This window comes from Lissotriton vulgaris, chromosome 1_1, assembly GCF_964263255.1.
Source record: "Lissotriton vulgaris chromosome 1_1, aLisVul1.2, whole genome shotgun sequence".
Classification (NCBI taxonomy): Eukaryota; Metazoa; Chordata; class Amphibia; order Caudata; family Salamandridae; genus Lissotriton; species Lissotriton vulgaris.
Window position 1 is genome coordinate 2,026,377,797 of NC_141685.1, and position 27,295 is coordinate 2,026,405,091.

General features: G+C 47.9%; 1 protein-coding gene across 1 annotated transcript in view; it reads right to left on the minus strand.

Moving 5' to 3' along the window:
- RASSF8 (Ras association domain family member 8) overlaps nt 1-27,295 on the minus strand; it is a 288,517-nt gene that overhangs the window by 22,945 nt on the left and 238,277 nt on the right. Inside the window, exon 3 of the mRNA XM_086920270.1 lies at nt 18,634-18,812. Coding sequence (XP_086776396.1) covers nt 18,634-18,736 — 103 coding nt within the window. The 5' untranslated portion in view covers nt 18,737-18,812. The remainder of the gene's footprint in view (nt 1-18,633; nt 18,813-27,295) is intronic.

The window sequence follows — 27,295 nt, forward strand, 5'->3', positions numbered from 1 at the left end:
TACTCTTCAGATGCCAGACTGGATCCGGATAACATTCTCCTTATCAGCGCTCCAGCACATCACTAGGTGGTGCCATGCAGTTGTGTCCTTACTCCACAATGTCTCGGAAGTGACGGAGCGGAGCCACATACAAGCGCCACCCCTGCATGTGGAGGTCAGTTTCTTGTATTTTTCCTTTGTACTCCCTCAGACGCAGAGTATGAACAATTACTGGTACCAGAGTGCTGAATATCAACATTGGACATTTTCAGATGTTATAACCAGGCACTTCATTAAACTGGAAGGTGTGGGTCAATGAGGATTCTGGGGTTACATAGAGCATCCACCAGAGAGTTACAGAAGGTAAGTAACCTTTTCTTCTGGTGGATTCTGCCCATTCCTCTCCTTAGAATAGATACCTAAGTAGCGCCTCCCCATGAGGATGGTCTGTAGAGTGCACTCAGATAAAAAAGTATTGTGGGATTGAGTGGGCAAAATGCTCTTCCTGCTGGACCTGGGTGCCAAGGTAGTAGTGCATTGTGAACATATGCACTGATGCTCACATCACAGATGTCAAGGACAGGCACTCCAGGATGGTCCGAAGTATGAGCAATTAAAAAACTTGAAGCCCTTTTGGGCTCCAGCTAATGGACCCCAATGGACCCTCTTTCGAGAGAAGAGGAGAAGCAAGAACACTGAGAGACTGATGGACTGACCAACATGAAAAAGAGTCATAACTTTTGGCAAGAAAGGCACCCAAGCATTCAGCACCAACTTCTCCGGGCAGAAGGTAGTATAGGCCTGTTACCTTGAAAGTGTCTGATGTTCACTTGGGTGACAAACTGATGTAATTGCAGTAAGGAAGATGGTCTTTAATGTTAGGAGACAAATTTATTTGTGTTATTTATGTTAGGAGACAATTCATTGGCTTGAATGGCGAATGCATGAGAAACGTCAAGGCCAAGTTACGGTCCCATTGTGGCATCACAAACGGTTGGCGAATTAGCAGCATGGTCTCCTTGAGGGTCTTGATCTGCTGCAGAATCGCCAATATCTCTGGATATTCTGGTCACTTCAAGATCAGCTGAGGAATAAGTTCCATGGCCAGAGACCTTGTAGGGACGCAAGTGACACTGTGACCCCTTTTGCCTTCTCTTAGGAATCGGAGAGGTGGGATGGGGGTCGAGTCCCACTTCACTTTCTTATGCTTGCACTTGAACTTCAACTTCGCAGAGAACTTCAAGCATGAAGTTGAGTGGTTACAGGAGCAGCCCTGGACTCGGTCTGAACCATCAACTTTGATTGGGAGTGGAACTTATGTGTTGGCCACTACTTCTTCTGTTTGGAGACCTACAACTTCACCTCTTGAATTCTGATAACCTTTGGGTGCATGAGGGCACACTTCTCGCATGACGTAAGAGTTGTGGCCTGAGTACAGATACCAAAGACACAACTCATGCAGATCTGTGACCGAAATGTCCTTTCTGCAGTTGTGAATTGCTTGGAACTTGTAGCTTTGGGTGGGGACATCATTCCCTGGCACGCTGGTAAAGTCATTTTAGAAGTCCTCAGAAAAACTGACAAAGTTGGGAGTGGGGCTTCAGATCCACATTGGAAGGTGTGGAAAGCAAAAACGGACATCAGTGTGCAGGAGTTGCATATATATATGCAGCTCCACTCCTTGAATTCCTGGGTGGTAGGGAGCCAGTGCAGAGCTGCTTAAAGCAAACTAGTGACAACCAGACTCACTGATATCAAGGACGTTTTCCGGATCCAGGTTGGTGCCTGAAGAGCATTCTTATGTGAGGAATCAGCAGTTAGAAGTATCACTAGAAAGCTTGTGCCGTCTGGTAGGCTCGGCCTAACAATGCACCTAGCGCACATGTGTCAATGGCTTCAGAGGGTCCTGGTTTCCAGTCAGGAACTGCAAGTAAAGGGGCCAAACATTAAATAAGATTTCAAAGAGGATTCAATCCACTTATCCCACCGGATGACTTTAAACTGGTGACCCAATCCCTTGTTAGCACTAGATAGACCAAGGCTTAACTACAGCAACTCACTGCTCACTGACATCCCCAGTATCCATTTAGCCCCACTAAAAGCCGCTCTCCACACGGCTGCTAAACTTAGTTCTAGCCCTAAAAGATCTGGCTAGTGCTCATTATCCTAAATTGACTTGTAGTAGAAGCCAGGTGCGTTTTTAAGGTGGCTTGTATGGTGAACAAAGTGTTGCATGGTGATGCAGCAAAATACCCGTGCACAGACCATAACCATCTCATGAGGTCCCTGTGCACTTCGAGGGGCTAACTCTTGCCACGTACAACTCCCCTTATTCAATTAAGTGAACAAGCTTACATCATCTTTGTTGGGGAAGGACCCGCATTGTGGACCTCACTAACTCCTGCAATCAGGATAATTCCATCTCATGTTCAAGGAGACCCTACTCTTTCAGTTCAACTTCCAATCTTGAAGAAATATCTCCTGCATGTCACAAGGGGTAAAACAGTGGTGGACATTGTAGGAGAGTAGGGTCTGCAATCCCATGATCACCCAGATTTTTTGCTTTTGTTTCACTGGTTTACGACTTTCTCTGGCTGTGGGCCTGCCAATCAGACCCACAGCCTGGCTGTTCTCTTTCTAAATTACGAGATGTACCCAAGGTGCATTTACCAATTGGTACTGGGCCACCTTATCAGACCCCGTAACGCAGGGCATAGGTGTACCCAGGGCCGCCAGGGGCTGCAGCATGTATTATGCCACCCCTGGCTGGCCTCCTAAATTTGACACAACTGGCTGCATGACAGCTGGGGCGAAGTCGTGTAATCACCCTTTGCTTTAGGTATAGTAGCTCTATATCTAACCATACAATGGACACCCGAGTTCCTATCAGTCACTCCTATGGCAGGCCTTGACAATCCTGAAGGCAGAGTGCATGGGCTCGTGTGAACTGTGTTCTGGCCCGAGCCGAGCCGGTTGCAGCTTGCGGAGAAAAGACCCAATGGCTGTTCCATGATAACGCGGGCCACATCGGTAACTTCGGTGCCGCGTTATCAAGACATGTCGAGTAAGGTGTCATACGAATCGGGATGCTGCCCTCTCACCAACTCTGGCGACGAGGTTAGCATTCCGCCCTTCTAGAGGGACACGACATGTACGTAACTGTGAACCCCGGTTAAAGTTAACGAAAGCCTCAGCTCCACAAAATGGATGCTGCCACCACAGACACGAGTCTGACCTCCTGCTGCTGGGAGTCCTTCCAGCGAGGAGCACTTGGACAAAGGGTTTCCTGTCGAGGGCGGTGTTCGCACCGTCCCAGACAGGGTTTGTGTATTCTGGGTAGGTAGGGCTTTTGCGAGAAGGTGACTGCGGAGTGGCACCCCGGTGCTCACTACGCATCTGCCGGTTAGAACCAGTTCCAGGGGCGACAGCCCTGGCCTGGGGAAAGTCCGGCAGGGGAGAGGGGCGTAACTACCCCCCTTCCTGGTCCCACCCTTAGGGCAGGACCTAGTCATGTACCCACCCCTTTCTTTAGGATAAAGGCCGGAGCGGGGACCCTTCCAAATTAGATCATCTTTGAATCAAGAATACTTTCTACGAAAGGACTTCAAGACTCTTCTCAAGATTTCTCCCTTGTGGCTAAGGAGTAGTCACCCTGCATCAGCGGGCACCATCTAAGAACTCTGCGGTTTGCTGTAAGTCCTTCCTCAAGGAATCCGACGGCCCAGCTCGACGAGAACCGGCTTCCCTGGCACCTCTGACCTCTACCCACGTCATCAGCTCAGCTGTGATCTGTGGGTGCGACGAGACCTCGAGGGACCGGCCATCATCAGAACCTGCACGCTCTTAAAAACCAGCACGACCATCGAGGTAACTCTCTGGTGAGTGCTCTGGGGTCCGAGAAGCCCCGACCCTGAGCCGCTCCAGCACCGAAGTGCAGTCTCCCAGCATCTCCACGATCTGCGTGGGGCCCTTCTGCTCGCTGCTCAGCACGTTGTCTGGTCACTAGCCGCTGGCTCGTGTCCTTCTGTGACGACATCCGAAAATCAACACTGCCGGTCTGGTTGCTCCAGACTGGCCCTTGCTTCCATCTTTTCGAGAAGCACTCCGGACCCTCCTGGTCCACTCAAGACGCCGACAGCGACATCCGTCGTGGGACAGCTCGCACCTCCACCGTGGTCGCCGACAACGCCTCCTGGTCCGTGAGACTGCAGAGCCTAGCGTCGCCCACTCACCTGGTCGAGGTGACGGCCAACCGGTGCCTTCCTGGTACCCTCTGACTACTGGCTAGTAGTACGAACTTGGTCCCCTCTGCTTTCAGGTTTTCATCAATCTCAGATCCAGGCTTGGATCTCTACGAACTATTCATCACTGGTCGCCGGCCAGCAACTCCTTTTCTTCCGGCTCCTGGCTCGTCAGCGAAGACCCCGACGCCTGTAAGACTTGCAGCCGCAGCCCTCGTGGCTAGGTAACTCGGCATTTCAGTGCCTGCATAGCCTCCTTACTCTAGGGTCCCGAGTCCCTCGCTTCCGACTTGCCTTAACCTTTCCGTGTCCCCGGACACTTGTTTTAAACTGTGCACTTGAAGTATTTACTGAAGAGATTTGGTTTGTGCTTAGTACCCTGTCCTCATAAAGAGTACAGGGCTGTTGTGATTCTTAATAAATATACTGTTTATTTTCATAACACTTGTGTGGTGTCCTTTCACTGGGTGTTCAAGGGGTACATGTGTGGTAAACAGCTGGCTTAACGCGCCCTCTCGAGTCTTTAGCCTTAGACTGCTCGTATCCACGCTACTAGGATAGCTGGTCTATAGGTTGACTTACAACCAAGCACCATAAGGGTCGTTGGAACGATACATAGCGGTCGCTAGAATAGCGAACGTTGCATATCGGGCCAACTTCTCACATTGGTGAGCAGCGGTTGGGATTTGAGCTTGCTGTTGTTTTACCACACGTATCCTAAGAATATCTTGTTGAAAGATCACACAAGTACTGTTAGTACATATAACTAAAGCTTAGAATACTCTGAGTTCTACTGAACCAGCTGTTGTAGCTCCTCAAGGCTTAGCACACCTTGGCTACAACTCTTAGCAAGGGAAAAGTAGGTAAAAACATAGTGTAGGTAGGTGCATCACTTACACCACACTAGAAGCAGTATGTCGGTCACAGGAGGAAACACTGAGTCTCCCCTGGTGTCAGTTGACCCTCCACAGGTCATCCCGTCAAGATATACTGCGCTTAACTTCCATGAGTTACGACAAGTATGTACCTCTAGGAAAATTAAGCAAGGGGCTAACCCCACCACCTCCTTTCTGATTGGTCTCCTGGAGACTTATGATGCCAGAAAGGCTGAGAAGCTTCTTAGCCCTTCTAATCCAGAAGGAGGCATGCCTCCCCTCGAGGGAACCCGGGACGATCCTGACCTCATTCACCTCGCAACCGAGAACGAGGATGTGGAGGAGGATGAGGATGAGGATCTCTCTGGGGACGAGGCAGATAAGGGACAGGTAGAAGTCGGCAGACTGACACGGTCCAACTTAAGCAGACATGATAGTGGTACTGGGGGACCCCCGGCGCTACTGTCAGGTACGCTTAACATTGGGAATGGACGAGTTAGGTCTCTATCAAGAGGTTCTAACAGATCCGTTCGAACCAATGGCTCTCGCAACTCTTCTCAGAGAGGGATGACGTCCCCTCAGAGGAGAGTGTACGAAGCAAAAGAAAAGGCAGCTAATCTGAGGATCGAAAGGGAAGAACTTGCCCTGGCCAAAGAAAAGCTTGCTTTTGCTAGAGAGCAACAGTTAAGTGGGGCAGTCCCCACTGGTGGCAGCAATGTACCTAGTAATAGGGAAAAGAGTTTCGATACGAAACACCTTGGGAAGATAGTGCCCCCCTTTAAACAAGGGGACGACATCCACAAATGGATTACTGCTTTGGAGAGGGCCTGCACTGTGCAAGGTGTTCCCCAGAGTCAGTGGGCAGCTATCTTGTGGCTCTCCTTTGAAGGCAAAGGAAGAGACAAGCTTCTCACCACAAGGGTAGAGGACGCTAACAATTACCAAGTCTTGAAGAATACACTCGTTGAAGGGTTCGGCCTAACCACTGAGCAGTACAGGGTGCTGTTCAGGGATACCCAGAAAACGCAGTCTCAAGATTGGTCTGATTTTGTCGATTGTGCCACTAAGGCTTTTGAGGGCTGGTTGCTGGGCAGTAAGGTTACTGATTACAAAGGATTGTATAATTTGATGATGAGAGAACAAATTTTAAACAATTGTCAGAACCAGTTGTTGCATCAGCATCTTGTCGACTCGGATCTGACCTCTCCTCAAGAATTGGGGCAGAAGGCAGACAAATGGGTTCGTACGAGAGTTAAACAGAACCAGGGCCAGAATCAAGGTGGTCAGAAGAAAGCAGACCAGAAGGGTAAAGATTCAAAGGGGGAACAAAATGACCAGAAGTCTTCGACAGGTCCCCAACAACCCAAAGAGGGTGGGGGTCAGGCTCCCCAAAAGAAGAAAGAAGGCCAATCCAAACGATGGTGCCAGTACTGTAAAAGTAAATCTCACTGGTTTAGTGAGTGCACCAAGAAAGGAGGAGGGCAGACTCCTGCCACTGCAGCCCCTAAGGCACCTGTGCCCCCTAGTACAGTCAGCAGTGGTAGTGCACCTCCCAAGGGTTTAGTAGGGTTAACCCTGGGTTCTGAGGGGCGTGACAACTTAGTTGGCACACTCACTCAGGCTGTCCTTGTCAGTACAGGGGACGTGGACGTGTCCCCTGACGTAAGCCCCAATACGTTGGGCAAATACAGACAGACGCCTTTTATAAATGGAAAGATGGCTCAGGCCTATAGGGACACTTGTGCCAGCGTCACCATGGTGACGCCTAACTTTGTGGACCCTGGACAGATCATGCCAGGTACAGAATTCCTGGTGACCAATGCGAGCAATGTCACTACCAATCACAGTATGGCAATTGTAGCTTTCTCCTGGGGAGGGGTAACTGGCCAAAAGAAGGTTGTAGTTAGTCCAGACCTCCCAGTGGATTGTTTGTTGGGCAATGATTTGGAGTCGTCAAAATGGTCAGAAGTGGAGCACCGGACTCACATGGAAATGTTAGGTCTGCCAGCACATGTGTTCGCTGTGACTAGGTCACAGGTCAGGAGATGCCCCACTGAACAGGTGCTGGATCCTGGAACAACGGACCAGACACCTCCCAAGAAAAAGAGCAGTAGGGTTAAGGCTGCGCCTTCCCCCTTGCCCCAGGTCGAGGATCAAGTCTCAGAGGAGGCTGACCTACAGGAATTGAGGGAAACTGAGCCGAGAGAGTTCGAACTTGATCAAGTTGAATTCTTGGGCTCAGGGGGACCCTCAAGGGAAGACCTGGGGAAGGACCAGTTAGACTGCCCTTCTCTTGAACCCCTCAGACAGCAGGCTGCTGCTGAGGCTGCTGGGAACGCCACAGGTACCCACAAGGTATACTGGGAAGATGGACTCCTGTACACTGAGTCAAGAGACCCCAAGCCTGGCATGACCAGGAGGCTGGTCGTCCCCTTGTCTCAGCGTGGTTTCCTACTTACCTTGGCCCACGAGATTCCCTTAGCAGGTCACTTAGGCCAGACGAAAACGTGGGACAGGCTTGTCTCGCACTTTCACTGGCCTCACATGAACGAAGATACCAAGGAGTTTTGCCGCTCCTGTGTCACTTGCCAAGCCAGTGGTAAGTCAGGTGGCACGACAAAGGCCCCCCTTATACCAATGCCTGTGGTAGGGGTGCCCTTTGAACGGGTGGGGATCGACATCGTCGGTCCCATGGAACCACCGACAGCATCAGGGCACAAGTTTATACTGGTGGTAGTGGATCATGCCACCAGGTATCCTGAAGCTATTCCCCTTAGGACCACTACAGCACCTGTTGTTTCAAGAGCCCTAGTTGGAGTATTCTCCAGAGTGGGCTTCCCTAAGGAGGTCGTCTCCGACAGAGGTGCAAACTTTATGTCGAGCTACTTAACTGCTATGTGGAAGGAATGTGGTGTCAACTACAAGTTCACTACACCCTATCATCCACAATGCAATGGGCTTGTTGAGAGATTCAACAGGACCCTAAAAGGGATGATTCATGGACTACCGGAAAAGCTTCGGCGTAGATGGGACGTCCTGATCCCCTGCCTCTTGTTCGCCTACAGAGAAGTCCCACAGAAGGGGGTTGGCTACAGCCCTTTTGAACTTTTGTACGGGCATCCTGTAAGAGGACTCCTGTGTTTGGTGAAGGAAGGATGGGAGAGACCTCTCAAAAAGCCTGCAGCCAACATAGTGGACTATGTGCTCGGCCTCCGCTCGCGGATGGCTGAATACATGGAGAAGGCATCCGAAAACCTTAAGGCCAGCCAAGAACTCCAAAAAGCTTGGCATGACCAAAAGGCTGTCTTGACTGTTTACCAGCCCGGACAGAAGGTGTGGGTGTTGGAGCCAGTGGCCCCAGCAGCACTCAAGGACAAATGGTCCGGGCCCCACACCATCCTGGAGAAAAAGGGAGAGGTCACCTACCTGGTCGACCTGGGAACTCCCCGGAGCCCCCACAGGGTGCTTCATGTCAACAGGCTAAAAGCATATGTCGACAGGAAGGACATGAGTTTGCTCATGGCCCTAGATGAGGGACAGGAAGAGGAGAGTGACCCTCTCCCCGACCTGCTCTCTCAGAATCCTGACGATGGCTCGGTAGATGGTGTTGTCTTTTGTGGCAGCCTCTCCGACCATCAACAGAGCGACTGTAAACAGGTTCTTCAGTCGTTCCGACATCTGTTTTCTCTGACACCCAGTCAGACCGATTGGTGCACCCATGAGGTCGACACTGGTGACAGCTTGCCCGTAAAGAGTAAAATCTACAGGCAGCCTGATCACGTCAGAGACTGCATCAAAAGTGAAGTGCAGAAAATGTTGGAGCTGGGAGTCATTGAACCCTCGGATAGCCCTTGGGCTAGTCCCGTAGTTCTAGTGCCGAAACCTCACACCCAGGGTGGTAAGAGAGAGATGAGGTTCTGCGTAGACTACAGGGGTCTCAATGCAGTCACTAAGACTGACGCCCACCCAATACCAAGGGCAGACGAGCTTATTGATAGGCTGGCTTCGGCTAACTACTTAAGTACGTTTGACCTGACAGCTGGGTATTGGCAAATCAGGTTAGCTGAGGACGCCAAGCCTAAAACCGCATTTTCAACCCCTGGTGGGCATTATCAGTTCGTGGTGATGCCCTTTGGTCTGAAAAATGCACCTGCCACCTTCCAACGGTTGGTGAATCACGTCCTTACTGGGCTGGATGACTTCTGTGCGGCGTATCTTGACGATATTGCTGTCTTTAGCTCCACCTGGGAGGATCACCTGGTCCACCTGCGGAAGACATTGGAGGCGCTGCAAGCCGCAGGCCTCACTATCAAGGCCACCAAGTGCCAGATAGGGCAGACACAGGTTGTATACCTGGGCCACCTTGTAGGTGGAGGTCAGGTTCAGCCGCTGGAGAGCAAGATACAGTCAATCAGGGACTGGGCTCCTCCAACCACCCAGACTCAGGTTCGAGCTTTCTTGGGCCTGACTGGTTACTACCGGAAGTTTGTCAGGAACTATGGTTCCATCGTGACACCATTAAATGAACTGACAAGTAAGAAAATGCCAAAAAAGGTTCAGTGGACAGCGAGCTGTCAAAAAGCATTCGATGACCTAAAGCAGGCCATGTGCACGGCGCCTATCCTCAAGAGTCCGGACTACTCCAAACCATTCATTGTCCAAACAGATGCTTCTGAGTTGGGTGTGGGAGCTGTTCTTTCTCAACTGAATTTTGATGGTCAAGACCAGCCCATTGCTTTTATAAGCAGACGGCTGACCCCTAGAGAGAAGAATTGGTCAGCTATTGAGAGGGAGGCCTTTGCTGTGGTTTGGGCCCTGAAGAAGCTGAGGCCATACTTGTTTGGCACTCACTTCAAGATTCAGACCGACCATAAGCCCCTCTTGTGGCTAAAACAGATGAAGGGTGAAAACCCCAAACTGCTTAGGTGGTCCATTTCCCTACAGGGGATGGACTTCACAGTGGAACATAGACCTGGTACTGATCATGGCAATGCCGATGGGCTCTCCAGATATTTCCACTTAGAACAAGAAGACTCACCTGGTCAAGGTTAGCTAGTTGTTCTGACGTTTGGGGGGGGGGTCATGTAGGAGAGTAGGGTCTGCAATCCCATGATCACCCAGATTTTTTGCTTTTGTTTCACTGGTTTACGACTTTCTCTGGCTGTGGGCCTGCCAATCAGACCCACAGCCTGGCTGTTCTCTTTCTAAATTACGAGATGTACCCAAGGTGCATTTACCAATTGGTACTGGGCCACCTTATCAGACCCCGTAACGCAGGGCATAGGTGTACCCAGGGCCGCCAGGGGCTGCAGCATGTATTATGCCACCCCTGGCTGGCCTCCTAAATTTGACACAACTGGCTGCATGACAGCTGGGGCGAAGTCGTGTAATCACCCTTTGCTTTAGGTATAGTAGCTCTATATCTAACCATACAATGGACACCCGAGTTCCTATCAGTCACTCCTATGGCAGGCCTTGACAATCCTGAAGGCAGAGTGCATGGGCTCGTGTGAACTGTGTTCTGGCCCGAGCCGAGCCGGTTGCAGCTTGCGGAGAAAAGACCCAATGGCTGTTCCATGATAACGCGGGCCACATCGGTAACTTCGGTGCCGCGTTATCAAGACATGTCGAGTAAGGTGTCATACGAATCGGGATGCTGCCCTCTCACCAACTCTGGCGACGAGGTTAGCATTCCGCCCTTCTAGAGGGACACGACATGTACGTAACTGTGAACCCCGGTTAAAGTTAACGAAAGCCTCAGCTCCACAAAATGGATGCTGCCACCACAGACACGAGTCTGACCTCCTGCTGCTGGGAGTCCTTCCAGCGAGGAGCACTTGGACAGAGGGTTTCCTGTCGAGGGCGGTGTTCGCACCGTCCCAGACAGGGTTTGTGTATTCTGGGTAGGTAGGGCTTTTGCGAGAAGGTGACTGCGGAGTGGCACCCCGGTGCTCACTACGCATCTGCCGGTTAGAACCAGTTCCAGGGGCGACAGCCCTGGGGAAAGTCCGGCAGGGGAGAGGGGCGTAACTACCCCCCTTCCTGGTCCCACCCTTAGGGCAGGACCTAGTCATGTACCCACCCCTTTCTTTAGGATAAAGGCCGGAGCGGGGACCCTTCCAAATTAGATCATCTTTGAATCAAGAATACTTTCTACGAAAGGACTTCAAGACTCTTCTCAAGATTTCTCCCTTGTGGCTAAGGAGTAGTCACCCTGCATCAGCGGGCACCATCTAAGAACTCTGCGGTTTGCTGTAAGTCCTTCTTCAAGGAATCCGACGGCCCAGCTCGACGAGAACCGGCTTCCCTGGCACCTCTGACCTCTACCCACGTCATCAGCTCAGCTGTGATCTGTGGGTGCGACGAGACCTCGAGGGACCGGCCATCATCAGAACCTGCACGCTCTTAAAAACTAGCACGACCATCGAGGTAACTCTCTGGTGAGTGCTCTGGGGTCCGAGAAGCCCCGACCCTGAGCCGCTCCAGCACCGAAGTGCAGTCTCCCAGCATCTCCACGATCTGCGTGGGGCCCTTCTGCTCGCTGCTCAGCACGTTGTCTGGTCACTAGCCGCTGGCTCGTGTCCTTCTGTGACGACATCCGAAAATCAACACTGCCGGTCTGGTTGCTCCAGACTGGCCCTTGCTTCCATCTTTTCGAGAAGCACTCCGGACCCTCCTGGTCCACTCAAGACGCCGACAGCGACATCCGTCGTGGGACAGCTCGCACCTCCACCGTGGTCGCCGACAACGCCTCCTGGTCCGTGAGACTGCAGAGCCTAGCGTCGCCCACTCACCTGGTCGAGGTGACGGCCAACCGGTGCCTTCCTGGTACCCTCTGACTACTGGCTAGTAGTACGAACTTGGTCCCCTCTGCTTTCAGGTTTTCATCAATCTCAGATCCAGGCTTGGATCTCTACGAACTATTCATCACTGGTCGCCGGCCAGCAACTCCTTTTCTTCCGGCTCCTGGCTCATCAGCGAAGACCCCGACGCCTGTAAGACTTGCAGCCGCAGCCCTCGTGGCTAGGTAACTCGGCATTTCAGTGCCTGCATAGCCTCCTTACTCTAGGGTCCCGAGTCCCTCGCTTCCGACTTGCCTTAACCTTTCCGTGTCCCCGGACACTTGTTTTAAACTGTGCACTTGAAGTATTTACTGAAGAGATTTGGTTTGTGCTTAGTACCCTGTCCTCATAAAGAGTACAGGGCTGTTGTGATTCTTAATAAATATACTGTTTATTTTCATAACACTTGTGTGGTGTCCTTTCACTGGGTGTTCAAGGGGTACATGTGTGGTAAACAGCTGGCTTAACGCGCCCTCTCGAGTCTTTAGCCTTAGACTGCTCGTATCCACGCTACTAGGATAGCTGGTCTATAGGTTGACTTACAACCAAGCACCATAAGGGTCGTTGGAACGATACATAGCGGTCGCTAGAATAGCGAACGTTGCATATCGGGCCAACTTCTCACAGACATGATAAAACAGACCCTGTGATAGTGCTCAAACTCTAGAACACATCTACTTGTTAGACCAGCCCAATTCACTTTGTTTGCTGAATGGTCAAATATTGCATTTTGGTTGATGTTAACCCTCTTTAATAACTCTTTATAGCGCCTTATGTGTTTACATAAAGCACTTCTGTTACCACGACATGTCTTGTTCGTGCTATACACAACTGTGCAAAATAAAATGAAATAGAAGAAGAGGGTGGGCCAGGCTTACTGCAGATGCCCTGCTCAGAGTTTCAGCCCTGCCCTCCCTGTGGGCACCCACTGGTTCATTACCCTTCGCTACCAGGATCCACATGGGCATGGTGAAGGGCGCCCACCCTGAGGTGGGTGAGAGTGTATATCGTATTCAGTGCGGCGTCTCTCATGGAACCACACCGGATCTGCAATGCAGACGTGCACAATACTGGGCCCTGGCTGCAGTGCGTCTTCGCCTGCAGAAGCTATGTGCTTGTTCAGAGGGGAAGGAGCTGTGCCAGGGCCAGATTTCAGCACAGCCCTCTCTGAATAACCCAAATGCAAAATGTGCGTGGTGCAGGATGCCTCTGCGAAAGCCATGTACCACACATGCATCCCATTTTATGCATGTGTGTATTCTCGTTGAAAATGAATACATACACGGTATGTTTTTTACTTGCACTTTTTCAGGTGTGAAAAACAGCTTCGTGAATCGGGTCTTGACATTTTTGTTCCTGTCCGATCGCCTACGAATGAATGCCTTGCTCTCTTCCGAATAACAACAATCTACATCAATGAACTTTACACCTTTTAAAATGTCCATGCAGTGTCTTTTAATCAGCGACGGCTCGTGGAGGGAGTTACGGTGGGGCAGAAGGGTGGGGAGGGGGAGGGGCAGGGTGGAGGTTGCTAAAAACCGGCATATGGATAATTGCAGGTAAGTAAACAATTTAATTAATAAAACGAATTTCGTAGCTCGCACTGCATTGCATTTTGCGATGCAAGGCGCACTACGAAATTCGTTTTATTAATTAAATTGTTTACTTACCTGCAATTATCCATATGCCGGTTTTTAGCAACCTCCACCCTGCCCCTCCCCCTCCCCACCCTTCTGCCCCACCGTAACTCCCTCCACGAGCCGTCGCTGCTTTTAATTCTGAAAGACATGGGTGTTTGTGGGTGCCTGACCCAATACCTTCACATTTGCTCTGCACGGATGAGGTCGGTTTATAGACTAGGACAAGATGCACATCAAAACTTCATGCTCTGACGTCATGTGCCTGTTTATAGAAGTTTGCGCGATATGAAACTATAAACAAATAAATAATATTCCGTCACACCAAAACAAAAAGCAGCAGGGCCTGGCGCCAGATCACGGTCACAGCTCTGTAAGTCCAAAGGGCATGTGCTGTAGGCATGCAGACCACATCTCTGCAGATCAAAGCAGCAAGTTCTGGCCCATGTATCAAAAAAGAACGAAGAAGGAACAGAGGAGAGGGTTCATCTACTGAGCACATTTCAGTGTCTGCAGCAGCCCACCAGGGCCTGATTCTCCGTATTTATTGTGCCTTCAATTTCCACATTTGGCCGGGTAAAGTCACATTCCCAATTCACAGAATATGGAGTTTCAGGCTTTTCCCATCTCAGTGGAGCGGTGGGCATTCCTGAGCGGGCCCACCTGCAATTGTTAGTGAATACCTACAAACTAGTAGGTTTGTGGCTGTTTTGCAGATTTACTCCTGTCAGAGAAGATAATGGTTGCTTTTCTATGCTAGGAATGGAAAGGGAACACACCTTAAGTTCATGGGATTGCAGAACAAGGGGTATTTCTACGAGGAAAATCAATTTCCTGTATAGATACTAAAAGCTTAATGAGCAAATGCACATTTGATTACTTTTAGGCTTCTGAAACTGAACACACATGGAAAGGCTTACATTTGAGTACTTAATGTAATACATAAGGGTGGTACATTTCCTGACTACTTCAGGAGTACATTAAGAAGCCCCAAAGACTGGACATTTGTGCTAAATGTAGCAGTAACCCTACTAGTGTAAAGTTACATCTAAGAAAAAAAAATGTTCTGCATTGGCCCGAGCTCTCTACTTAGCTTCCAACTCTATCTCTGCCTGCGGTCTGCCTAGTCTGCTCATTTTCTGTCTCCGACAGCACTGTCTACTCTCCCACTATGATTACATGGACAATAGAGGGAACATTAAATACACTGTGAGGTCAGACGAGTCTCACCTACTAGCCTCGCCGTCTCCCTGCCTGCTGCAGCCTGATGTCCCTTCTCAGGCTCCCATTTTAAGTAGCGTGGAGCGCTAATTCCTGTGCACGGTTCTTCACAGTTGGTCCTGGAGGGCCAGATCCACGCCAGATTTTTAAGATATCTACATTTATCTAAATGAGGATATGTTAAACATCTGACATGGATCCAGCCCTTCAGGACCGACTTTGGAGAACTCTGCAGTATGGAATTCTGTATCTACCTATCATGAGGAGGCTTTTACTAAATAAGGCTACAATGGTCCCTATTTTACAGGTCGGAAATCTGGCCAGTAAAATTGATTTTGGAGCGAGGTACATTGCAACCCACACCTGTTTTCCGGACCCCGCTACTCCCCACCAGACCCTCAGCCATGGTCCATATAATGCTTCCCTCGTACCAGACCGCAGTCTCCCCTGCTCTCCCCCACCCTCCCCACCATCCCCCCTCCTCCGCCCGCATTTGCCCCCGCTTACATATACCACTTGCCCGGAGGTGGAGGAGAACATAGGAGTTAATTCCCACAATAAACTGAACGTCATGCAGAATTTCACTGTTACAGGCAGGTTGTATGGTTATTCCCTATTCTTTGGGAATTTACTGGTAATGGCACAGTACTAGACTGATGTTACCACACTGTGTTGGATTTTAAAAGGTGCAGAATTTTCACCCCATTAGTACCATACAATTTGTAATCAGGGCGTGTGTCTCCACTTTTATCTTTGCTCCTAATTTATGTATATCAAATTAGTTGTGGGGGGCTCACTGAAGGCAGATAGGGTGATGTTATACACACTGCACTTAGCAGAAGAACGACTTACATATACACATTTTTTCAATATCAGGTGTACCATTTATTTCGGCAAACTCTGCTATGTTTGAAACCATTCCCACGTGTGCCTGTGGAGTTCATAACGTGTTCCCATTGTGGGGCTCTTGGAAGCATCCCTTTCTGGTCTGTTACAGTTACATCTTTGTTACAGGAGAGTCTTGCAAAGAGGCACTTAAAAGTAAGAGGAATCAAAGACAAAAGCCCTTCCAAAACCCACGTCCAAATCTTTGGTTCTCTTCAAAACCCTAATAAAACTGGAACTGCAAGCACATGACATTGTCATGAACAGCCATTCGCAGCCTGAACTCATCCGAACACCTTGAAGCTTTTCAGTTTACAGTGCTTATTTATTGTTTTATATATTCCGAACTTCAATCAACAGTGTTTCAGAATGCTGCCCATAATGTGCGGGCGAAAACACCAGACAGGAAGGAGTCAGCCATGTGTTAACTGGAGGCATAAGGAAGCAAATTGTATTTTCAATACAGCAATTGTTAAAGGAATAACATTTTCCGTACAGTGTTATAAAGGGCGCCTTATAACACTCACTTGTTCCAAGAAAAACTAAACCAAAAAATCCTGGAAAATAGACTATTTCTAGAAAACAAGCACACACACACCGAGCACCATAGTGTGAAATGTGTAAAAGGTACAGGGACCGCCCCTCGGACTTTAATTGGCATATGGGGTCCGACACACATTGTCGAGAACAACAATCACTGGTACTTCTTATAAAGTGAAGGACATGAACAAAGGGCTCGGTTGAGGCCCGTGTCAATGTCTATTTTGAATTCCTGCCGGTGCTGAGCACCCACTGAAAGTCCTGATGAAAGTAAACACCACCACATCTGGAAAACGGAGTACAGTAATGCAGGCCAGTATACAGAAAATGTGGAAACCATGTGCGTTTTGAGGCCATTCCAGTTTCAGCCAGTGCCCCGGAGCAGAGATGGCTATCGGGACAGACATAAAACCGAACCTCAGGGCTGGCCTTTAAAAGCTAATCTTATTCTTTCAGCTCAGGGCTGCCAGTTCAATTCTGCAGCAGACTGGCGGTGATCAAACGCTGGCGGCGGCGGTGGCGGGGGACGGCTCTCGACGCCGCAGCCCAGTGGGAACGCTTTAAAGGGCATTCACTCTGCAGGTTGAATCGAAACAGTAGGGCACAGGGTGCGTATCAACCTCCCTGGCTCTGGGAACCAACAGAAGATTTGAAAACTTATACGAAGGCCGTCCTGCTCAGAAAACTCTGAATGACGTGTTTTGCTTTTTCTGTCGTAATATCAGACACAATGGATGTGCGTATTTTGTCTGATATTACGACCGAAAACGCAAAATTGTTGGCAGTCGTTGCCGCGTTCATCCTTTGGGGTGAAACTCTATCCTTAAAGGACTTCAGATGCCGCTGCCGGAGAGTGGCGCACCTTCGCTGTGGCCTTTTGTGGAATCTAGCTTTAGAATCCGCCTTGATACCATCTCTGGGTGTGTTGAAGATGTTTACTTTCCCTCTTACCAGATGCAACCAGATGGTAATGCAGGCATGTACGGTGTTCAGAACGCCCATAACCAACATCTCACATCTGCTACATCTGAACAGACACCCGGATAAAACCAATTTACCTAAAAAAGCCTCTTCTGCCACACTTCTCATGGTACACTCTAGCATTTACATTATTTCACATATGTGAGTTCTCAAAATAAGTTACAAATGGGACCAGAATCGAAGATGAAGCCAAGAATCCCTTGATATCAACATGTAACAGCTGGCTTCTGCGCGTCGCGGTGTTTGTGTTAAGGTGCATGGCTTGTTTCCACATACAACACTTACTGCCCTATTGAAAGGACCCATGATTCACACATTCACACGCTGCATGCAACTGTAGCGTTCTAGTGATAAGCGCTGTGTACGTCGTCAGCATCTGAACTGCCTACTCTGCGCTCGACACAAATATGGATACATCTTCCTGAATTCACCACTTCCTGGAACGGAAATCTCGTCAGCTGCCTCAGCTCCTGCCTGCACACTGGGATGTTCTGGGCGAGATCTTGCTTTGTGTGCACTGCTGCCCTCCTGTTGCTGTGGTGTTGTTTGCTGCTGCGTCCAGGGATGCACACTGACTTCTTTTCAAACCCTACTGATACCCTGAAGGTTAGGGTGTGATTTATATGCGTCACAAAATAAAGAAATAAATGTAAGCACAGAGCAGAAAACGTGGGGACTGTTTACATGAGATGACCCCCCCAAGCCCCCCCACCCACCCTTCCCGTGCCTCTCAGACCTAGAGATGAAGAGACGATTCGCAGTCACTGATCAGTGCCCCATTGAATGACAGGATGCCTGACTGGGAGCAGTGACGTCATCGCCCTGCCATCAGGGCAAGGCCCGTGGGTCTTCTGAGGTAAGGTGAAGCACACATTGAAACAAGAAACACAACGAGAGACCACCTCTGAGGCCTAGAAACCCTGGAGGCCAAGAAGAGGCCCGCAGGACGGGAAGTCACATATGCATTGCCTAGTCTAGTGATTAGCTTGCAGTGCTTGTTGGCAGATTCCCACAATGACGCCACCGCCTGGAGGGCCAGCATAATACAGCTATCATGGTATACAAACAGGAAGACGGGCTCGGTCCCCAGGCCTCTGGGCTCCTAAGTCAGCAACACAGCCAGGGTATCGCCTCTCCTGTTACAAATGTTATAATCACACAGGAGCTGGGAGACAAGCAACATCACAACACTAACCTAACAGGCGGCCAGCACCGCAGAACACACACACTACGATACAACATGCGTTTGAAAAGTACACCTCACGCTCGTCCTGGCACTGAAATAACAGATGTGTATTGTCATCCAACTCAAATGGTACTCATTTTAACGGCCTCGGAAGGATGAAAGGCTGAGTGGACCCGAAGGGATTCGGACCAGTGGCTATGAGAGGCGGCATTAGTGACCTTAGCATCCGGCCGGGTGACCACGTACCTATAGCTTGTGCCAACGCGATGACCACCTCCTGGCATGTTGTGATTTCTGTTACCCCGCATACGATTCGTTGGACGCCGTCCACCCAGACTTTGAGCTCCATGGCACGCGGGCAATGACGAGAGCGTCGTCAGGTGTCAAGTCATGTTGGCTCCGCGGAAAAGAGCATCAGGTGTCAGCTGCACAAGGGACAAAAAAAACAAAAACGTCAATAAAATGTCATGGGCACAATACTGGCAATTCAAGACACATCATCAGTGTTACTAATTAACAGAACGCTGTATAACTGCTACAGAAAGACCTGGATGCTTTTATTCCTTTAATACACCCAGTGTAGAACCTTAGTTTGCCGTAAGCTGTAATGGCCCTCTCCCGAGTTTCCCTTTCTCCTCACCTACACGGCTCGTGCTCTCTGGCTTCAGGCCCTGGTCAGGGGGAAGCCAGGCCGCCCAGTGGCTCCGTGACGGCTCCTTGCCCGGAGGTACTACAGACGGGACTCCCTCGCGAGCCGAGTGTGTCCCGGGGGTGTAGGACCCAAGGCAGGGGAGGCCCCTGCAACAGCTGACAGTGAGGGGCGCACCTCGTGTTTTTGTAAGATGGATGACCGAAGCCCCCCCGCTGGGAGCCCGCCAGCAGCTTCAGTCAGGCGGGACAGAGCAAAAGAGGAAAACAAACCGTTTTGTCAGAGAGCCCAAACTGCTGATCGGCCCCCTGTGTGGCGCGGGGAGTGGAGGTAGGAGGGGAGGGGGGTGAGGCTGACAGGCCCTCCATGTCATCAGTGGGATTAGAGTGGGCTGCAAGGGTCTGACAAGGGCGGCGGAGAGGGCACCGGACACCAACAGTGACGAGACTGGAGGAGGCCTGGCAGAAGCTGGGTTGGAGTAAAACTGCGCGCGTGTGCAGAGCTCGGCGATGCAATAGAGGACCAAAGACCCCTCTTAATTATTTATTTTTTATTTATGCGTTTTTATATAGCGCGGACTTTACCCGAAGGTGTCAGAGCGCTTCACAATAGGAACAGTAAAGATACATGAGGAGAAAATTACAAGTGAACTAATTACAAAAGTAAATGTTAAGTTACATGAGACCAAAGTAACAAATGTGAGCAAACAGAATAACAAGAGGTAGCAACCGGTACATTACAGGAGGAAAAAGTGACCTGTGTGCAAGTTACAAAGGCATACAAAGTACAAGTAGAAGTATATACTGCAATAAATGGTAGACACTCAAACACAAGAACAAACGTTGCGTAGGCAATGGTGGCACTTGTGCAAGTATCTAACGCAAAAAAAAATGTAAGAGGTAGCAAACAGTGTGTTACAAGAGAAAAGTGACGTGTGCATGTTACAAAAGTGTACAAAACACAGGTAGAAGGATAATAATGCAATACTTGGCTACACTCAAACCACAAGAACACACTGGGAAGGCACTTCCATAGTCATGGAGAATAGAATTTTCTATAATGGAAGGTCATCCTTCAGATAATAGCGAGGGTGTGAATTAAATTTGGAAATGTCTTTGAAGGAGGAGTACTTTAAGGTCAGTTTTGAAGGCCTGGGAGGCGGTGGTGATCTGGAGCTAAGGCGGAAGAGAGTTCCAGATTCTGACCGGGTTGCCTGAAAAGGATTGGGCCAACGATCTTTCCTTCTTGAAAGTGGGAGGTTCAAGCAGAACATTTTCCGCATTACGTGATGGTCTAGAGCCTCCAGAGAGTTTCAGTTTATTCGCCAGATAGCGAGGAGAGGAGGAATGCAAGGCTTTGTGGGTGATACAGGCAGTCTTGTAGATAGATCTTGCCTCAATGGGAAGCCAGCGGAGGGTGGATAACATGGGTGTGATGTGGTTGCTTCTTTTGAGCCCAAAAATGAAACGAGCTGCTGAGTGGATCAAGCTACAACATTTTGGGGGGGAAATGGGGTTTACAGCACAATTGCACTTATCCTATATAATGCCTTATTAGAGTGGTGACACGGATCGGAGATTCCTTTCCCTAGATCTCCTAAAACAAGAAGCTTGTTCTAACAAACAATTTTTAACAATTGATCCAGCACACACGTAGGTATTTCAGAAATCTGTTACACTAAAGATTGGCTACTGGATAGAAGAAATGAATAAAGATTTAATCTCCAAAAATACAACTAAGGACTCTGCTACTCAATTCATTGCATAATTTTGGACTTGTGTGAAATGCTCTTTAGTGTAACAGATTTCTGAAATACCTATGTGTGTGCTGGATCAATTGTTAAAAAAAGAGCTGCTGAGTGGAGAACAGATTTAAGGGGGGACAGATGGGATTTGGGGAGGCCAGTAAGAAGAGCATTGCAGTAGTCCAGTCTGGAGAGGACCAACGATTGGACCTGGGTTTTAAGGTCTTGCTCCGGGAAGAAGCAACAAATTCCCCAAAGAATGCGCAGTTGGTATCGAGCAGACTTTGCAATGGAATTGATGTGGGAGATTAGATTGAGTTTTTTGTCGAGTATGACGCCAGGGGATTTTGCGCTGTCGACAATGATGGGTTTATTGTTCAGTAGATTCATCTGATCCATCCATAATTGAACCCGGGGAGGAGAAACCGGGGAGGAGAGGAGAAATTCAGTTTTGGAGGGATTCAGAATCAGTTGATGAGTTGACATCCAGTTTTGAATGGAGTCGAGAGTAGAGCTTAGGATGGAGAGATCGTGAGTGGAGGCAACCTTGAGGTAGATTTGCATGTCGTCTGCATAGAGATGATAGTGGATCCGGATTTACTTAGGAGATTTCCCAGTGGTTCCCAGAGATTGAACAATGTGGGTGCAAGTGTAGAGCCTTGAGGAACACCTTGACCTACCGCTAAAGGAGATGAAAGACTGTTCGCTATTTTGATCATTTGGGATCTATCAGAGAGGAAGGAAGGCATCCATTTAGGCACAGTGCCCTCCATGCCCATTCTCTGTTGGAGAGTGTTGAGGAGGGTGTTTTGATTGACAGTGTCGAAGGCTGCAGAAAGGATAAGGAGAATTAGAAGACAAGACCCCCCCCCCCCCGAATCAAGTATCCGCAGCGCGTCATCAATCACTTGTAGCAGGGCTGTTTCAGTGCTGCAGTTTTGGATGAAGCCAGACTGAAAATTATCAGTAAGGTCATTCTCCTTGATATGACAAGAGAGTTGTTTTGCTACACATCTTTCTGTGATCTTCGCAAGAAAGAGTAGGTTAGTGATGGGGCGGAAGTTGTTGAGGTCATTCACATCCACAGTGGGTTTTTTAAGCAGAGGGGTGACCTGCCCAGTTTAGGAGACAGGAAGAGAGCCTTGAGAGAGGGAGAGGTTGACCAGAGTGGTCCAATAGGGAAGAGAATGGGTATAGAAGTCTATGGCAAGGGCCTTTTGCAACAACATAAGGAAATAAAGCAGCATAATGCAACTCACGCTGTTACAGTACTGTTACGTTTTTTTTGTCATTATAAAATACTGTCTGAGCAAAGTTAATAAAAGTTATTGAAAAACGTGTACAGTCATTTGATTGTCATGTAAAGCACTCTAATGTCCTTGGACCAAGCTCGTGCTGTATAAAACTACTAAAAATAAACATCAATCAGCATAAAATGAAAGAGGGCCGTTAAAATCAGCAAAGCATTTGCCACTGCCCGGAACCACACATGGGGGATTGGGAAAAAATAATTTTCGATCTCTTTAAGCTACAAGCGCATTTTTTGTGTGAAATCTGCAAATTGTACAGAACATGCTGGCTTATGTGGCAGATTCGGTACGTCCATGATAAGCGGGTAACTCTGCAGAATGGCATAATCCAGTGGGCCTGGGCTGTAGCTGAAGTGACTGTCAAATGATCATTGCTAGCAGTGTAAACTTGAAAGAAAGACTACGACTCTCTCTCATGGGAGGCAACGCTACGGCCATGTCCACTGCACTGTTGTCATGCCTACATACTTCATGTATAGAGAACACACAGTACATCAGAAATGAAGCTGAAACTCTTAGGGCCTAATTATGAGTTTAGCGGTCTTGGAGCGGGCCGCCACGCCAGTGCCCTGCTCATAGGACAGCCTTATTAAGGCTCTGCCCTAGGAGCGCCGTAGCCGATCCTGCGGTGACAGAAATGCACAATGTTGTGCATTTCTGTCCATACAGGAACGGGGGTGCAAATGTTGTGCCCCACTGCATGCACCCTGTAGGGCCCCCCCAGTTTTCTCACTGCCATCCTTTCACAATGGGCTCACTGCCATAAAAAGGAACGCAGTGAGGGAACTCGTAATATGCTCGGTGGTGCAGCTGCGGCAGCACCAGCATATTACTTCCTCAGACCACTGCGCCACCGGATCAAGGATCCTGGCAGTAGCAGTGGTCTAGTGGCAGTCCAAGTTCTGTACTTGTAATACGTCGAGTAGACCGCCAATCTGGTGGTCCACAGACTGCTACAGAGGGTTTGGCGGTCCGATGGACCATCAAACTCGTAATCAAGCCCTAAGTGTGGTTATTCATCTGCATAGTGAAGCAGGATACACTAGGTAAGAGCAACACCTGTCTTAAGCTTATATGTTACACCTGGCAATGAGTCCCAAGAGTCTCGTTTTGTGGCTGTTTTTACTAGCACAACTATTTCTAAGCTGGGCCCTTTTCAAATCCTTAGTAGTTAATCTTCACGAGCCATAATCCTTGAAAACACTTTTATTCAAAGTTTTGGTAGTGTTTGCTTTTAAGTCTGTATCATAAATGAGGCAGTTTTGTATGATTGCACAGTTACACATTTGAACATCCCAGTTAACATTCATTTGAAAGTAAAACTTGTGTAAGCGGTCCCCATTCAAGTCATGTTTTTGCAGTATTAGCAATATGGCCATATAAGAGCAAACAGCACCAAAACTCTTAGTGTCACACCAGAGCCAATACATTTTTCACTGACATTTTCATGTATCAATTATTTTTTCACTGACATTTTCATGTATCAACTCCTGTAAAGTCTTCATTGCCCGGGTCTGTCAGTGCAAATTTCAGTTAAAAATCTTATTGCACTAGTGCCAAGCCAGACCACGGAGGAACCAAAATGCTCGCCTTCGTTAAAATGGAATTTGTCTAGCCCAAGACGTTTTCTGTGTTTTACTGGAGTGTTTTAGATCGTGGAAGTGGACAGTTAAAAAATCGAAAACAATGGTCAGTGGGACTTGCACAGGTTCTTTTACTTTGGCAACAAGGACATTCAGTTTAAATGCCTGCAGTGTAGGGAATGTTGTGGATCAGCAGCTCCTACCAGAGTAGAAATCGGAGGTGGTGCTGGACTGAGAAACATTTAGAAATTTCATTAGTGAAAGTTTCCTCACAGTGGTTGTATGACACAACCACGCATTCATTTTACTTGTGTTTCCTTAACAACTTGGGCGGAACAACTAATGCATCACATTCCATTTACAACGCAAGTCGTTACAACGACTTGCCTTAGGGGGTGCTGGACCTTGAAGTAGTATAATTTACTATCCATCTCCAGTCCTCGTAACAGTAGGAAAAGCGTTGGACTTTAAAGTCCTACGCCGCTTGACCTAACGCATGTCGTACTGGTTTGCGTTGTAAATGTAATGCGTGGTTCAGACTCACTTGTTATTCCACCCATGTTGTAAAGGCAATGTGTTTTTTGGCGGTCGTTGTATTTGCCATTTCCCCTCACAGCTGATCTAGACCGGCTTTTTTGTGTGAAGAATGAATAGCATCTGTTTCTGGTGCTTAATACAGCCAGCACTAGGATTGTGAACAACATGACTGAGTTTTCTAAAAGCCTGAGATATACAAAGAAAAGTGAGAATTGGGTAAAAGGCAAGGGAACCAAAGACTAAACAAAGACGCTCTCTGGCTGTAGGCAGATGTGGAAATTGGTAGACTTTAGAAGAGCATGTTTCCATTAGGATTTGGGTTAGTCGATCCCCAGAACAGCACATTTAATTTTCTATTAGGTTTTCAGAGTATCCATTGTGAATAAGTATGAAGCAAATTGTGATAACAACAAACTCCTGCAGAGTTTTTTCACATACTTGTTGGATGGTCTAAAACCTTGACTCCAATCCTTGGTGTTCTACGGAGTATCAAACCAAGGAATGGGCACAAAGCAATATATATAACTTTGCCCAGGTTCGGTGGGGCCAACAAGGCCAGGTAACAGATAGGTTCCCAATCCTGAAAGGTGTAAGACAAGGATGTGTCTTGGACCCTAACATTGTTTTCTATGTACATCAACAGGGTTATCGACTACTAAAGGGATTTTCCAACGGATGCACCCAAGCTCTGTGGTGTGTCTATACCCCTGTTGATGTTCGCAGATGACACTCTTTTAATATCCAAGACCCAACAAGGGCTCCAGAGAGCAATCGGGCAGTTTGAGACCTGCTGTAGCGACTATGGCCTTACCATCAATGTGTCCAAAACCAAATTTATGGTAATGCATAGGTATAAGCAAGTGAAAGGAAGAGCAATAATGAATGGGGAGTTGCTAGAGCAAACCCATTCGTTCTCATACTTGGGTATCACATTTGGTTCAAGGCTGGATTGGAAACCACACATTAATCAAATAGCTATTTGACATGCCCAGCTGGCGGGAGTACTTTTCAGAGAACTGCGCTCTTCGGCCACGCAACCCATAGCTCCGGCACTAAAAATCTATGATACAAAAATACGAGCATCTATATTGTATGGGGCCGAACTATGGGGGTCATATAACATCTCTGAACTGACAAATGCCCAAAACAAATTTGTAAGAGGAATAGCGAGGCTCCCACCATCTACCCCGCTTTTGCCGCTCTACCTTGACCTGGGCTGCCAGAGAATAGAGGATGTAGAGCGTTTTAGACCCATAGCCTACTGGTGGAGAATCTGGGTTACCCCAGAGCTCTCCCACTATGCTCAAGCACTCCTTGAAGTTAGGAATATGGACACAGCCAATAAAATAGAATGGTTCAGTGAATCCAAGGCTATTTATAACGTTATGGGCTTGGCTGAGCTATTGGATAATCCAGCACATAATATTTTTCCATCACGCAAGATTCTAAAGGAACTATACTGGTCGATGGTCACAACACAAAAATTTCAAAGACGTTCCACCTCTTCACTACATAGGGAGTTCCTTGAGCTTAAACATTTACCAGTTTATGAACCATATTGGGATTTTATTACAATCCCTGAGGACCGGAAACGGTTCCATCAATATAGGGTGGGTACCATGCTAATTAATACCTTTACAAGTAAATGGTCCTCTGGTAGGGATGCTATGTGTCCCTTTTGTAGTTCACAACCGGAAAGTCTAGCTCATATATTGTTTATATGCCCTGTGTACAAACTGCTGCGTCTTAAGTGGCTTAGGCCAGTATGTCTGCTAAAAGGTATTAAAAAAGGAACTGAGGCCCTACAGATTTTTTAAAACAGACTGTTATGAAAGCCTAATTTTTCTGTGTCTAAATTTCTCAATTGGATGTGGGCAATTCGAAGGACTAAACTAAAATCAGTTGCTCCTCAAATGTTTAAATGTCTCCTCCTTATTACTATGTAAAATGAACTGCCCTTTTTTTAAAGGTTTTTAGATAACATTTCGTTATATTTATTACTTTTAAATTGAACTTCTACCTTTTTAATTATTGATAAAGAATAATCAGAGGACAGATTTAGTCAGTAGGTTTTGTGAAAAGCCCTTATTTATGTATAATTGTTATTGAATCAGCTGTGCTCAATGTACTTTTAAGGTATTGATGATGTGTTTTTTTTTATGTTGTCTTTTATGACATGACGTCGAAATAAAGACTTATCTGAAGAGATAAGCAAAATATGTAAAATTCCAAGCTATAATTAGTAAATTCGAAAACGGAAAAGAGGCAACAGGGAAAATAATTTAAATATCGCGTGCCATCTACTTGTTAAAATCCCCAACCATCCTATTCTATTTTAAAAAGATAAACTTGGGATCAGAAAGTAAAAGAAAGAGTCGGATATATGAATGCTGAGTTCACTGCTGGGACACCAAGGCTTGTCTGTGAGTATCTTAACATATCTGAAATTCAACATGTTGTTATTGTTTTACATACACATAAAACATACGGTCATCGTAGAATTCTCGTTATAGGGTTTCCAGCCAAAGGTCGCTGGTTTGGTGGCGCCACATTACAGATTTTTCGTGCTAGGCTGACCCCCTTATTCAATTTCAGAGGGTAGAGGGAGAAGTGAAAAGGAAAGAAGGAAAAAAAGGAGAAGAAATGCTCCGATATTTAGACAGACTTGGCTTGTGAAGACATGAAAGGCTGGAAAACATTGCTTCTGGCGAGACTTGTTCCGCTGCGTTTCCTAAACTCTGAGGGTTTTTCAATTAATTGAGATAGTGGTGCACCCACAAGTACATACCACACGTAAATGTTCTAACACGCAATGGCTGCTTTGCCCTAAAACCAGTCTGAAAATGAAACCTATTTTCTCTGTAAGAATTCATATAATGATACAACCTATAAGAGCACAAAGCAACAGCTCCATCTGAACGTTGACACTCACAAGAGACAGCTACGAGCCCAAAAAACCCTTTATTTAAGCTGTGTGGACCAGTGTTGGACTAGCCTTGCGGGCAATCTGGCACTTCCAGGTAGACCAGCTTGAAAGGGCCTGTGTGCAGCACGTTTATTTTGGTCCTCTGGGATTTGATGGGAT